This window comes from Ursus americanus, chromosome 6 (assembly GCF_024610735.1).
Source record: "Ursus americanus isolate L20-20 chromosome 6, mUrsAme1.1.p, whole genome shotgun sequence".
Lineage (NCBI taxonomy): Eukaryota > Metazoa > Chordata > Mammalia > Carnivora > Ursidae > Ursus > Ursus americanus.
The window spans coordinates 43,157,137-43,172,355 of record NC_142132.1 but is presented as its reverse complement, the minus strand read 5'-3'; the positions used below and the strand labels follow the sequence as shown (position 1 = coordinate 43,172,355).

Here is a 15,219-nt window from a genome sequence, read left to right as displayed (position 1 = left end):
AAATTGTTAGCCGTATTTGTTGTACCATAATGCCTGCAGTATCGTACTCTGGATAAATATACCATGCATATTGGTCACAGCAATGGAATGGTACTATTATGATGTTTAGTTTTGTTTTCTGAACTACTCTGAATCCCAGAGGTTAAATGCTAATGAGTTCTGTGTCTTAGAGATAAAGACTCATGAACATAAGCATCTCACACTGATTGTGCCTCGGTTGTAAATGCTTATTACTTAAGTCAATATTAATCAGTTTGATAGTTTTTAAGGAAGTTAACTGATCAACTTAGAAAAGCTGTTGAACTCCTTATCTCAGAATTTGTTTATATGTAATTTCTATTTATCAATCAGTTATCTTCTCTAAATTCTCTAAGATCTAGAGGCATCATTCTGAGATCTAGAGGAATAAGAGCATTCCTAGTTCCTAGAAAACTTTGGAAGTTGTAATTGGGTTCATGTAAATTACAGAGCAAAATTCTTTGCATCTAGTTATACTCGCGATCCAGTCATGTCTTCCATCTTTCTAGTGATGTGTGGAGCTTCCCTTATAAATTAGAACATCATGTTTAAGACAGACATACGTGAAGATCAGATTATACTTTAATTGGTCTTCAATGCAGCAATAGTAATAAAAGTAAACTAATATTGAATTGTATTTAGTTTATAATGTGCAAGGCTTTCTGAAATTATTAAAGAAATAATTTCTACTTGCTCCGTAAGGGATTACATGTGGCTAAACCTTTTTAGATCTTTGGAATATGAATATTAAATTGTGTCAAAACCCTTTCAATATTTTATTTGGTAAGATTCTTCAAGTGATTCCTTTTAAGTGTGAGTAGTTTTACATATACTGTTCTGTGGTTATGAATATTTATATTAACTTGCAAACCTCTTTAGCAAGAAAGTATAAATTTATTTAAAATGTTTTCATTTTACATAAATATACTAAATAAAATAATACTGCCTGGAAAAACACAACAAAAGCTAAGCAAATACTGTTGGCTGCTATACCCAGTCATGGCAGTTCCTTGGTGTTGTGTGTGGTCTCTGACACCATTGTCCTGTCTTTTTCTTGTCTCTGCTCTCCCATTATGCCATTGGCAAGGAGTTGAGAAGTTAGTCCATTACTTCTCTGACAAAGCGTGGTACAGTACAATTTCAGATTTTTTCCTACCACCTTCCTCATAGTCACTTTCTGTTTTTGTTTTTTTTTCCCAGTTTGCATGATGCATGTCAGAGCCTGCATGACAATACAGGCATGTTACAGATGGCTCCATTTCCATCTCCTTTTTAGCCTTTAAAATGTATTTAATAATAATAATAATAATAATAATAATAATAAACTTCTATGTACCAAGAAAATAATTTTAAGTAATTCCTGTCTGCTACGCAGTAGCATTATTATGCTTTAGAACATTTCCTGCTTTCTACCTTACACACTTAGACATATTTTTCTCAGTCGGGATTTGACATTTCTAACTGGCATCTTATCGTTTGGTAACTCTAGAAAAAATGTTTACAGAAACTGCTATGAGTATTTTTTCTTATGCTAATGCTAGAAATCTTTGAAATGGTAGGAAACAGTGAAGGTGAAGTTTTTCTCAGTGATGAGTGCTAATTTGCCTCTCCTTGTGTTCAGTGTATTTCCTCCAGTAGGTCACTTGGACCTTTTTTTTTTTTTCTTCCCAAAATACTGCTGCATAGTGTGGCTTGAGTTTGGTGTCTGAAACTTATCTTGTGTAGGATAGATCAGCTGAGAAAGACATAGGGTATTATCCGGGAAGTTTGTATCTGAATGTTGGTATTGAATTTGCCTGTTAACTTTTTAAAATAATCCTCCTGCTATACTACATATTCTGAAAGTCTGTGAACTCACTGGAATTACCCAAGTAACACAGAATAATAAAGTTTTAGTGCTGCATTTTAAATTCTCTGTCAGTTCAAATTCTGGCTTTACCATTTGCTAAAGTATGTGAATTTCAATATGTTACTTAATTTCTTTTAAACTCAGTTTACTCTCTACATAAATGAGACAGTACTTTCCCCTGAGGCTCTTGTGATAATTAGAGATCACACATGCAAACTTACATGCAAACTTAGTGTTTGACTCTTCACCCTTCGAAGAAGGGAAATGCTGTTCTCTCAGAGCCCAGAATATAGCATTTCTCAAGTATTTATAATGTGTTAGGCACTATACTAAGCAATTTGGTATGCATGTTATCATTTATTATTTAAAACAATTCAGTAAGTTGTAAATACTGTTATTATCCTCATTTTATAAATTACGAAATTCCATCTCAGAGTAGTAAGATAATTTACTCAGTAACTCACCAATAGTAAGTGATGGAGTCAAAACTCAAACCCAGGTCAGTCTGATTCCAAAAGCTAAGTGATTCAGTATTGTGTTGTACTAGCTCCTCCATATAGCCATATATAAATTCTTTCTATACTTTAAAGTGCCTTGCATGTCCTAGCTCTGTTTTATCTTCAGGAAGGTACTTAAGGAACCTTGACTTCTATATCATATCAGATATGCCTGCTATGGATTTAAAACACTTAGATATAACTGACATGACTGAAATACTTATTTGAAGCCTGGAAAGCTCTTATTCTATAGCCACTACTTTAGGATACTGCTATAAAACTTGCCCCCTTTTTTCAAAACACAGTTACAAAAGGGCGATGGCTTGAATTCATCATTCTCACACATTTTAATAATCATAGGTAACATTTATTGAGCCCTTTTGATGTGCTAGGAGGTTCTATGCTACATGTTTTACATGTATAATCATATTTAATGATTAGGATTAGAAATGGAAAATAGTTGAATGCTTGTTAAGATAGTTTTCCCAGCTTATTTCATCCAGAAATGTCGATCTCCAGATAAAAAATATTTGTAGCTTAGCTAGTAGGTCATGAGAGGTGCTGTGTTCTGGTTAACTTATAATTCTTCCTGCTGCCCTTCTAAACATTAATCATTATGCTAACCCCAAACTTATTTAAAGAAAACTTTTTTTTTCTGTTATAAGATTTCTTTTTCATCAGGTTTTTTTTTTTTTTTTACTTTTTTTATTTGGTTATTTATCACTGACCTAATAGGGAAGTATTATTTTGGTCATTTATTACCAAAGAAGCAATTTTGGAATATACTACTTATTAATTTCATTTATTTATTAGTTTATCTAGAAAATATGTATTTGATCCCTACAATGTGCCAAATACTAGGAATACCAACTACAACAACAAATAAAACATGGCACATTCCTGTAAGGAGCTCGTATCTCTGGTTATCTTTGTAGGCAGCCCAGAATAGATGTTTAAGATTGTCACTGAAGATCCTACCAGTCCCCTGCACAGTTATCCAGTAGTGCCGCTCTCACTCTTGACCTTGACACCTGTAACCATTGCTTCTGAGAATTCTCAGAATGGTGTGCTGAGGTTTATGTATCTAACTAAAGTAAGACATGGAATTACTGGGTCTAGTTAGAAGCGCTTAGCTCTTCAAGCCTGGGGATGTGCCCACATTTTGAAGCTTCAGTAACCAACCATTCTGAAAGTTGCAAGGATGGAGTACTAAAGCTCTACTTATTTGTGACTACAGGATATTTCCTGCAGTCTGCCCCACCCCTCAATAGGTGGTGGGATTCCTTTTGTCCTCTGAGTCTTTTCGGCTGCTGATGCTGTGAAATGAATGGGCTGGTGGATACAGATTAGGACCTCATCATGCATCTCCAAAGCAAGAAACCTGTAACGCGTCTTGAATTCCTTCCAAACAGCTGCTTGCCTGACCACCTTTAAAAAAAACCTTTCAATCCTTTCCAGTTTTGCTTTCAGTATATTAATTTTAGACCCTTATAATTTATCATCTGGGCTATTAGCAATAACATACTGCCTGGCTGTTCTGCCTACAGTCACCCTTCCTGTACATTCCTCACTAATTCTACCAAAATAGCATTGTAAAATACACATTGGATCTTATGATTCCTTTGTTTAAAATTTATCAGCATCTGCCATTATCTGCTGCATAAAGTCAGAACCATTTAGCCTGATGGGAGGTATGAGCTGGCACTTGCCTGTGCTTTTCCACCAACACTGTGATCTCCAAATTCAGTCTAACAGTTGGAAGTTACTGGAACATACCATATTTTTTTTTTGCCTTTGTGCTTAGCATGTACTGGTGCTCTCCCCTGAATGTTCTTCCCTTCTTGTCTACTTGGCAAATTCTTAACTCATCCTAAAACTCAGTTCAGATGTTTGTGATTCTTGGATGCCTTCTATGACCTCTACAATCAGGCATAATTTTTCTTTTTGTTCTCATATATTGTTATGCTTGAGACATGGTCTTGTCATTTGTTTACCTATCTCCCTCACTAGGTCTCTAGGTTCCATAGGAACAGCATTGTATTCAGCTCCATATTTTTTTATACCTAGTACAACACATAATATATTGTAGACCTTTAAAAAAAATGAATGGTCTTTGATGTTCCTTCTATTAGTCTTATTATCCATGAGAATATGGGATCTTTTTTATTTATTTATTTAGAATTCATTCTAAAGGTGTCTGAGGGCATAGAATCAGTAATGAATGTGGGCAGGAAGAATTGTTAATATCTTGCCTTTATGTTAATACAGTTGCATGCTTAGAATTTGGGGGAAATTGTGCTGCAAACAACAGGCTATCAGAACGCATCTTTGCTTTGTTTACTAGAGGTGAAGAGGCAGCTTGTTGTTTAACTCGCCCGCAGGTAGCTAATGACAATTCAGTCCTTCGTGGATAACCAGTTCTACACAGTCATCCGCCTGTAAAAGTCATTTTCTTGATCCTCCCTGTAGTCATTTCTTCATCTTCTTCGAGAGACTTTTTTCTTACAGTGGTGGAATTGATTTCCAAACTAGTTTCCAAATAAATAATAAAACAGGACATTTATCTGGGGATAGGGAAATTAGATCATACCACTAAAATAACTTTTAATAAAAATATTAAATCTGCATTATTTATAAAGCACTTAGAAACCACTAATTTATTCACTGTAATTAAGTGATAGGTGTTTTTTATATATTGTTTAACCTACTCTCAGAAAACTAAAAATTTTGTTATTTTTAAAAACCTGATTATTTCCTAATTCTTTAATATTCGATATGGAGCTTTATTGCATTTAATACAGGCAGCACGACTTCCTGTTGTACTTGCATTTAGTTCTCTGATAAGCAGTAATAGTCAGCTGGGTAATAAAAGTACAGTAGTCCCCCTGCTTTATCCACCGTTTTGCTTTCTATGGTTTTGGTTACCTGCTGTTGACTGCCATCTGGAAGCAAATGATTGTCCTTCTGACATATTGTCAGAAGATCAATTGTAGTCTTAATGCTATGTCACAACTTCTACATCATTCACCTCCCTTCACCTCATTATGTAGGCCTTTTATCATCTCACATCACAAGAAGAAGGGTGAACACAGTACAATAAAATATTTTGAGAGAGACCACATTCACATAACTTTTATTACAGTTACTGTTATACTTTTCTCTTTTATTATTAGTAATTGTTGTTAATCTCCTATTGTGCCCAATTTATAAATTAAACTTTATCAAAGGTATGTACGTTTAGGGAAAAACATAGAAAATATAGGGTTCATAACTAGCTGCGGTTTCAGGCATCCACTGGAGGTTTTAGAACCTATTCCTGCAGATAAGGGGGGACAACTATCATCAGTACAAATGGATAATTTATCTACAGTTCACAGTGCCCCTTTTCTGGAGGTTTGGTTATCTTAATGATAAGTTTATTACTTAATTAGGAAATTATACCTTTTTATGCTTTGAGCTGATAGCACATGTTTATACTTTTTTTCTCACTAGCAATAAGCATATTACAATAAAGTCATTTCTCAATTGTTATGCATATTTTCAAAGGTCTTAAGTTGCTTTGTGATTTTTAACCCAAGATTAGAATATCTTTTGATGTTTTTGAAAGTTTTGAAAAGAGGTGAAAAGGGAAAGGAAATCCCCATTTCAATCAGCCATTTCTTGCTGCCACCTTTCCCTTCTTTGGTTGCTTTTTTTTCCTTTTGGTAAATTTTGCTTTGCTTAATATCGTCCCGCTGTATATTTTTAGTAATTTTTCTAAAATGTATGATCACTTTGGAACTGTCATTTTTTTCTAGGGAATCCCAGCTAATTGTCATTACCTGGTGATTTTAGTACCTTCTTTTGAAGGACAGTTTATTCATCTCTGTGGGGATTTATTGCGAAAATGCCCATTGGACTTTAAAGTTTAGTAAATTTAGCTTGAAGCAGAAACTGAGGTGGCTTATTTGTTTTAAATATTCTAAAATAAGAGTTTAATGTAACATATTCTGTATGAATTTTGAGTAGTCATCCTGGCCTGCCCTCCAACTACAAGTCATTAAACTTTGCTCGCAGTCATCTTAACCCTGCCATAATTTGCCTGACTCCTGGCCCCAGCAGCCATCATCGAATACTGGTGAAGGAGGTGAAAAAGTGACAAAACATGAATGATGCAGTATAAATAGATTTGCCCCTTTTGTTGGAGAAATTAGAGATACTGTGTAGATTTATTTGTGGATTAGTGTAGCAAAAAAAAAAAAAGTTATTAGTAAAAGCTGACCCTTTAAAGTTTATGTTTCATAGCCCTTTGGCAAACTTTTTTATATTTTCGGCCCACATTATTTAGTAGAAAATTATGTGTAGTGTGTTTATACATTGATAATAACCTCCCCTGTAATAGGATATGACCAGTAGGCTTTGCCCCATATACTCTAACTTTAATCTGGGCCATTGAAAGATAACTTTAAGGTTCATATTTCTTTACTGACTGCCCAAGAGTTGCATGTTTACTCTGATTTATATAGAATATAATCACACAGTGAGCTCCAGAGAAATGTGTGTGAGGCAAATTGGCCTAAAGAGTTTTGCTATTGTAGGCTTCAGCTTTAGTTCCAAGTTACAGGTAATTTCAGGGGCGCCTGGGTGGCTCAGTTGTTAAGCGTCTGCCTTTCGCTCAGGGCGTGATCTCAGGGTCCTGGGATCAAGCCCCACATTGGGCTCCTCCAATGGGAGCCCGCTTCTTCCTCTCCCACTTCCCCTGCTTGTGTTCCCTCTCTCACTGGCTATCTCTCTGCCTGTCAAATAAATAAATAAAATCTTAAAAAAAAAAGTTACAGGTAATTTCAAATTCGTTTTACTCTCAGTTGTTATTCAAAAGACTGATCATTTTAAATCTTAAATGAATGTTCACTCTTGGGCAGGGTAAGTCTTTTCCATTTACCAGAACCTTAGTTGATTCCTCATATGGCAGTGAGACAGAACAAATAAGCTGTGAAAACACTTTATTCTGAAACTTTTCAACAAGAATGTTAAAGGTAGGTTAGTATTAGCTAAATGTATTGACCTGTTTTTGTTTGAATAATTAGAATTTCACATCAACGGAGAATATAATCAATCTAAGCTTTGTTTATCTGCTGGTAATTTTAACTCTTGATAGAAGTACAGCACCTTGACACTTTTAAATTAATACTTTCTCTAGCCAAGTGTGATAAAGTGTTATACAGCTTTCCTTTAAAAAAAAAAAAAGTCTTTAAAATGGGTAATATTCTGAATGGTCATAGTTTTTATCTGTGCTTCTGAAGATTAAATCAAAGTGCTATAGATACTCTGTCAAGCCATCTTACATATAAATTTTTAAATACTTAATGAATCAAGGCAGGAAATCTTTTTTCTATAATAAATAAGTACTTTAAGATTTATCTTTTCCTGTTTGATTTAGAATCTTGTTTAGTGTTTACTGCCTGTATCATTTTTTGTTTGCATTATCACTCTTGTATGTGTCTCATGAATTCACTTGAATATTGCAATTTATTTTTCTATTTATTTATTTATTTATTTATTTATTTATTTATTTATTTATTTTAATAATGATTTTTTATTATATTATGTTAGTCACCATACAGTACATTTTTCTATTTAAAAAACCCATATACTTCTCATATTAAAATGTAAGTATCAACACAGCCTAATTGGAACTTATATAAATTCTGGGTGGCATTTGTAAAGTGAATTGTTGCTTAATGTTGTTTTTATTTTTAATAGCCTCAAGTACTACAGCCTTCCAGCAGCCTTCCCAGACCCACAGACCACGCCCAGGGAAAACTAATAAAGCCGCAACATATCGAGGCCCACAGTGAATGCACAGTCCAGGGCATACAGCAGGGTGTTGCACATCTGGATGAAAGCTTTACACACAGCTTACAGCAAGAAAGCAGCTATGGTCTGGAAGACCGGCCTTTTTCTTCAAGCCCACAATTCGCTGAGGATGTGGCTACTAAGAGTACACCTTCTGAAGCAAACTTGAACATGACCACGAATGCTCAAGAGCCTTATCATTCGGCAAATAATCAAATTAGTGACATGCAATTTGTACCTACTTCCCTTCAGACGCTTCCCCAGTCAAGTACAGTAGACCAGACTAAGAGAGTTGGAAAAAATCAGTCTTCACTGGAGGGCTACACATCCCAGCCCAAATCCTTACCGCTTTGTAAGCCAGCCATCTCAAATTCTTTGGTACCTCCTCCAGTTTCTGAATCATCTCCAAGTAGGACTCCCACTTGTAAAAAGTCACCAATAATCACACCATGGAATTCATCAAAACTTCAGCCAACATCTAGTCAAACAAATCTTGCAAGTAATCCAAATCCAAAAGCATCTAAGCTCCGCCCCCCTTCTGGCTCTTTCAGACAAAAACAAATAAGCAGCTCCCAACTAGAGCCTCAAAACTTCCAGGCCAAGACAAGCATCCCAAGGCCTCTAACAAGAAGAAAAGAAATCATGCAGAATCTGAACGGCAATTTGAATTCTGGGGATTGTTTGGCCTCTAATCGATACTCCCGTCTTCCTAAACCAAAGATACATTAAATGCATAGCCATCACCTGCCAATTTGTTTTTTTAAAAAACAGTCTGTTCTGTAATAGCTTTACGTGCAGTTTGCTACCATGATGGAGGTTCCATTGAAAGCTTGCAAATCTTAAAATTAAAATGTGGAAGCTTCTAATAGTTTGGCTCTTCCATTTTATATCCTGGTTGAAGTACACAGCATTTGAGCATATTTGTCTCAGGTAAACACAAAAGTTTGCTTACCCATTTCAGAGGCCTGCAGAAGGCTGTAATCATGTTATCCATCCCTCTGCACATCAGAAAGTTCATAATATTCCACTTAGCAGGCAAGAAATGTGCTTTTGTTCATATAGTCCTTTTAAGGTCTGTATTAAATGTGGTTCTTAGAGCCTCACTCTTTTTCACTTGTCCCTCCTGTGAATATGGTCACTGTTTTAACTAAAGATACGGTGATAATTGAAGATGGTAGACTGTGAGTAAAATTCTGGCCAGTGATTTGTGTATTCAAAAGGTCTATGCAAAAGCTTTGTGATGAATAAAAGAGATCAGGCTTTTAATGGGAAGTCTATGTAAGTTTTATTTTTCCTTGCTAGGATCAGCCAGTTAGTCTCAGTATTTATTTATTTACCAAATTCCCCTGGCTAAAAATGTTTCGTGTGATATGAAAACCAATTATATGTTGCTTTAGCATCTTGTTCGTGCGTGCACATGTGCACACACACACACACACACACACACACACACACACCCCATTTGTATTTGTTTTCGCTATTCCATAAATTTTGGAAAGCCTGGGTTACATCTTGAAACCTGTACCTGAAGATGTATTCATTTTGTAACATGTGTTGTTGGTGCTAGAGTTTGGCTGGTAATTGTTTTGAGCCCTGTAGGCTTATGTGGATCCGTGATAGCTGTTTTAAGGTTCCACAGCTTATATTTTAAATTAAGTCTTTATTATGATATTTATATTTATTGACTTTCTGCTAATATCTGAAGACTGGAATAATGGACTTGAAATGTTTGCACAAACCTTTGATGAGCTATAAATACCCCACAGAATTGAAACTATTTTCTATAGCAAAACAGTTAAAATATTTTGAGAATAATTATAAATTTAAGTAAGACTATCTTAAGAAAGCTGGAATTCTTAAGTTTTTGTTTTTCTGAGTTTTCCAGGTTTCCCTTTTATGTTAGTGTGTTTGAATGGCAGTTTCTTGAGAAGTAGATTTGGGACAAAAAATAGAATTGGAGAGGGGACATTGTGTTTTATTAAAAGGTGTTAAAAGCTATCTTAATGTTCTAGGAAGGTAGCTGGGGAACCGCCAAGGGGACCATATGCACTACCCCATCATGCCGCGGGCCACTCATCAGATGGTTCAGTAAATTTGCCCTCTGTTCTCCCAAATCATGTCATCTTTAGGCTGCTCACCTGTTGCTGCTTTAATTAGAATTAATGTTTTTCAGACAGCCTCTTACAAAGTCAGTTTTTCTTGTGATCAGTTGACCAAAAATGTATCATAAGTGATTATGACCAAAAAGTTAGTCACTCAGAGTTCTAGGGATTTCATTTAAAAAATGTACACTGGTGAAATTGCCCCTTTTAAGGAAAACATCAGCAAGTGCTTTAGTGGAAATTTAGGAAGAGCTGTTCACTGTCATTTTGGTGCAGTCTTCCCTTACCTACCAGAGGACCATTCAGTGAATTTGCCATTCACTGGATACAAAAAAAAAAAAAAACATTCTTGGATTTGGTAACAGGTGAGCAACACAAATCTAGTACCATAGTCTCATTGAACAGCACTTTTGTCAGAGAAGCTCTAAAAGTCAGAAAGATTTTTACGTAGTCCAGATATTATTAGTGTAAAGTACTCAGACGTCTCAGCAAACTCTTCTTTGTTCATAGAGACAAGAAGTGATGTCTGGCAGCTGTAAGTGGGTACATGTGGTGTATCATCTTGAAGGACAAAGAAAATTGATCTCATATATTGCAAATGGGATGTTATCACACTGTATTTTCCTAAAGTAAACATTGATGAATTGGTTTTGGGTTTATTTAGAAGTTGGTGTAGACTCTTGTAAAATATTATTTACAAGTAGGCCTTTAAGAGAAAAGTTCAAAACTTTTGCTTAATTTTTGACCCCCTAGTCTGAGGGAAATATCTTTGTTATATAAAAATGTTGACTCCTGCAATTTGTTTATTCCAGTCTTTTTCCTGCTCTATTTTTTTCTCCCTGATGAATTTATAGAAATAGTAACCCATCAGTTTATCAACTTCTCTGTGCTTTTGTTGAGCCTTAGTCTTGGCTCAGCAATATAATTATGAAGCATAATATATTTAAGAGAAAAAAATCTAGGATGCTTGTACAAAACGAGTTTTGCCTGCAGTTTGCTTTTTAAAACTGCATGAGTATTTCTTTAAAAACTACTCCATAGTAATTAAGTCAGAAATGAGGTGAGGCTCTAACTCACCTGAATAATCAGGGATCACTCTCAGATTTGGCTTGATCTCTGTTTAGTGCTTCTATAAGTCAACTCTGTGCCAAAATCCTCCTCTAAGGGAACGCAGATCACTTTTTTCCTGAGTTCTTGTGATTTCAGTGAAGATGGCTGCAGTATATGAATTGTAAATCCTGAAGAAAAAGTTTTGTGGGGGTTGGTGAAGTTTCACATTTGTGAATGAGAAAAGTAATAGATCATGTAGAATTAGACATTCAGCTGTTGATGGGATGGATGTACATCAAATTCTTTAGCGAAAGCTTGGCCTAAGGAGTTAATCAGCACAGGTGCAGATGATTTTAAGGCATTAAACAAAGGATTATATAGTTATATCATCTAGAATGTTTCTAATAACTGAGACCCTCTAGCATTTTTCTTTTGGAGTCTCATTTTAATTTGTGCAATATTTTCAGGCATATAGACTATGTTCATTGTATTTATATAGATGTTAGGGAACTTAGTAAGTATTTTAACAAGTAAAAATCTGAATAATGAGAGAAAGTATCAGATTTGCACTTTAAATGAGCTTAATTGCTTGGAGTTGTGCCTGAAATATCGAAATGCCTCTTGGGCGTGGCTTTCTTTGTTGAAATGAATTTCTCTATAATTGTTGCTGTTTGAAGTACAGCCTTTCACAGAATTATATCCTCAGCATGTCACTTTACTCATTAAAGCACTAAGTTCTTTGAATGTTTCATGGTACCCTTAAGTATTTTACTCAGCGCGTCAAGGAACACGATCCCTCCCATAGCTGTCACTTCTGGTCTTCCTGTAGCATAGATGGTTGTTACAGACACAGAAGTGTACTTTTCATTTCTGAGCAGAGTTGTCATGATGGTTTCCTGGTCTCTGGGGCACTGATGATGTAATTTGGAGTCACCAACTAGGCTTGCAATGAAGTTCAGTAAGACTGCAGCATAGTTTCAGTTTACTCTTCCTCTTACACAGTCGTTTTCGTGTGTATAAATTAGTTCAGGTGGTTATGTTTGCATGCCTGTGCACACATCTGAAAATTAATTATAGCTGTAATACCAGTACCTGATGTTTTTCCTTGAGGATGATGGCCTTGCTGTTTTTCTTAATTCTGATGCTTGAATTACATTTTCTAATTTTCTTTCCACACCTCCCTTCGGTTTTTCTGCTGCAGCAATTTGAAAGAATACACTTGGATAAATGATTATGATGGTGGGTGCCGATCTACAGCTATGCTATGAATTAAAGATACATCTTCTATTTTAACTGTGTTGGGGGAAAAGCTACCCACTTTCTCCTCGTTAGAGCGTCACCATAACAAAATAATACCCTACGAATTTAAAGTCTCTAAGTCATTACTAATTAAAAACAAAAACACCACAGTCTTTAATACCTGCAGGATTGTTTTCCCCGTTGATTTTAAAAACCAGAGTAAATACTGTATATTAGAATTTGCTTGTAAAATGAGTTATAAAAACTGGATGTAAAGTCTCTTCCCTGAAAATGTTGGCATAGTAAATAAAAATAAAGTTCATAATTATAAAAGTTTTCTTGTCCTCAACACTGCCTTCCATAGTGTATTTTTTCTTGGATATCTTTTTTTTCCACAAAGATCCAAAATGCTCTTCATTCGGGTGATTTTCAAACTGTGTCATTTTACATGCTCCCTTCTACACACATACCACACTCTGAGCCCTGATTGAGTAGGAGGTGAACAATAGTGTACTGTTTCCACAGACTCTGTAAGTGATCTAAACATCAGTTTCCGTTTTAATCAAATGCCTGCTTTATCTCGGACGAATGATTGGGATAACATAAGTTTTACTTAAAATATTAGCACCTTGAGTGAGAATACTGCATAAGAGAGGCAGACATTATAATTTTAATTATTTTGTTTTTTTTAAACATAACATACATTAAAAAGCTTGAAGCAACAAGAGGGCTTAATGAAATTTTATGTAGTTTTTAGGAACAAAAGGAACAGGGCATTTATAATTTATTTTCCAATTTATATGGTAATCATATAATGGGATATAAAAAGTTGACGCAGTGATATTAATTCCAAATGGTTTTATAAATGCTGGAAAAAGAATGAAGGAAATTTCATTACTAATAAATTTAATAATGACATTTACCACCTCCTAAGACATCTGTATCAGTTTTAAAGCCCTCTGAGTTATTAGCAAATACTTTCTTAGTTTAACTCCAAATTTTTCTTTTTCAGGTTGTTATCAAGTGTAGTAATTTCATTTGTTTCTCGTGTTCATTCCACATTTTCCATTCTGAAAATCCTTTTTCCCCCCCACAGAAAGACAAATAGAAGTTGAATCTGACTTATCCTTCTATTAATGGGGTTTAAGTAATTTTTGTGGATATCTTACGGAAGTCAGTCCCTGTGCTAGCTGCTGGGTGTACTGAGGTGAAGACCATGTGGTTCCTGCCTCATGGAGCTGAAGGAGCTGCAGGTGATTTTAATCCTGTGCAGGAATGCCCTATTCATCATCTTGTTTAGAACGTAACAGGAAAACTCCTTTCCCCTCATTTCATTCCATTCTGGGCTTTAACTGCCTTTTACTATTCACATCTTTGCTTCTGTATTAATTATTGGTTACATGCCTTCATTTCCCTTTGATAATCTGATTTGATTCAGGAATTCCTTCTTTAGCCATATCAAATATTCTTAAAATCTTTGCCCTTTCTTTCTTATGTCATCAGTCAGGATTTAATTTTGAGGCTTCTCAACTCTCTTAAATCACCTTCCCTTTTAGACCTTGGCCCATAGGATCTCACATTCTGAAGTCTACCTGAAGTCTAACATTCAGTTCACACAGTTCATGCCCAGGCTTTATTTTCCTTCTGTCCCATTCTCATATACATACAAAATCTAGTATGGCCTAGTTGATATTTTTGGTTACCTGCCATTTTTTGCTGTGTGATCTCTCTGGAGAAATTTAGGTCATCTGGAAGAGCCTTTTCCTCATTCATGAATTCCTCCCCCAAAATCCTCAAATTAGCATCCATGTTTTAAAAAAAAAACAAAAGAGAAACTGTTTCTTACAGGCCTTTCTCTGATTTCCCAACCATAAGAACAGTACTGCTGTTTTCCAGATTTGGGAACGTGACCTGTCATCTGATCTAATCCACACTAAATTTATTCAGGCATTCATTTTGAGTATGAATAATGCTTCTTTGGTAATAGTTTAGGTGATCATAGTTTTCTGCAAAAATACATCTAAAATGTTCATCTGTTAAAGTGAAAAAGGTATCAGTTTCCTTTGATTCCTCCCAATTAATACTGTTAAAATGCTTGTTGTGTGCCAAACCCTGGATTTGATCTTGTAGCGGAGGAATGAGACCGTTCCTGCTATGGAAGAGATCACATTACAGCAGAACAGACAGATCCCCAAACAGTGGAGGGCTACCTCCAAAACCATTCTCCCTTGGCAAATGTGCATTTGTGTTAGAATTTTTTATTCAACTACAGGTAAAAATTATTATCACATAATATGTAGTGGGTAATGATACATTCAACCAACTTAAGTCCTTTTTAAGGACATGATTAGTTCAAAATACTTTAGAGTTCTAAGGAGTTTTGATAACAAGTTTTAGATGAAATGTTACATCTATGTAATGTAAATTAAAAGTAGTTTTCATTAATTACAATGAAAAGAAAAAAGAGGATCTTTGATGAATTATTAATTCATGGTTTTTCTTAAGTTGTGTTCCAGACTAACGCTGAGATGCAAACACATGTACTCCAGGCACCTTGCTACCGCAGTCCGGTTCAAACATCCAAGGTTAGGCAGAGCTTAGAGGAGACTTTTGGGAATGGGTTTAGGCC

General features: G+C 35.2%; 1 protein-coding gene across 5 annotated transcripts in view; it reads left to right on the top strand.

Moving 5' to 3' along the window:
* The window catches only part of CCSER2 (coiled-coil serine rich protein 2), a 186,406-nt gene extending 173,467 nt beyond the window's left edge, over positions 1 to 12,939 (top strand). For 3 of the 5 annotated variants that reach the window (XM_045783491.2, XM_045783492.2, XM_045783495.2), the window contains one exon: positions 8,107 to 12,939. In XM_045783491.2, the coding sequence (XP_045639447.1) occupies positions 8,107 to 8,928 (822 nt within the window). In that variant the 3' untranslated portion in view covers positions 8,929 to 12,939. The remainder of the gene's footprint in view (positions 1 to 8,106) is intronic. The other 2 variants (XM_045783494.2, XM_045783493.2) reach the window with 1 other exon arrangement.
* Positions 12,940 to 15,219: the final 2,280 nt, after the last annotated feature.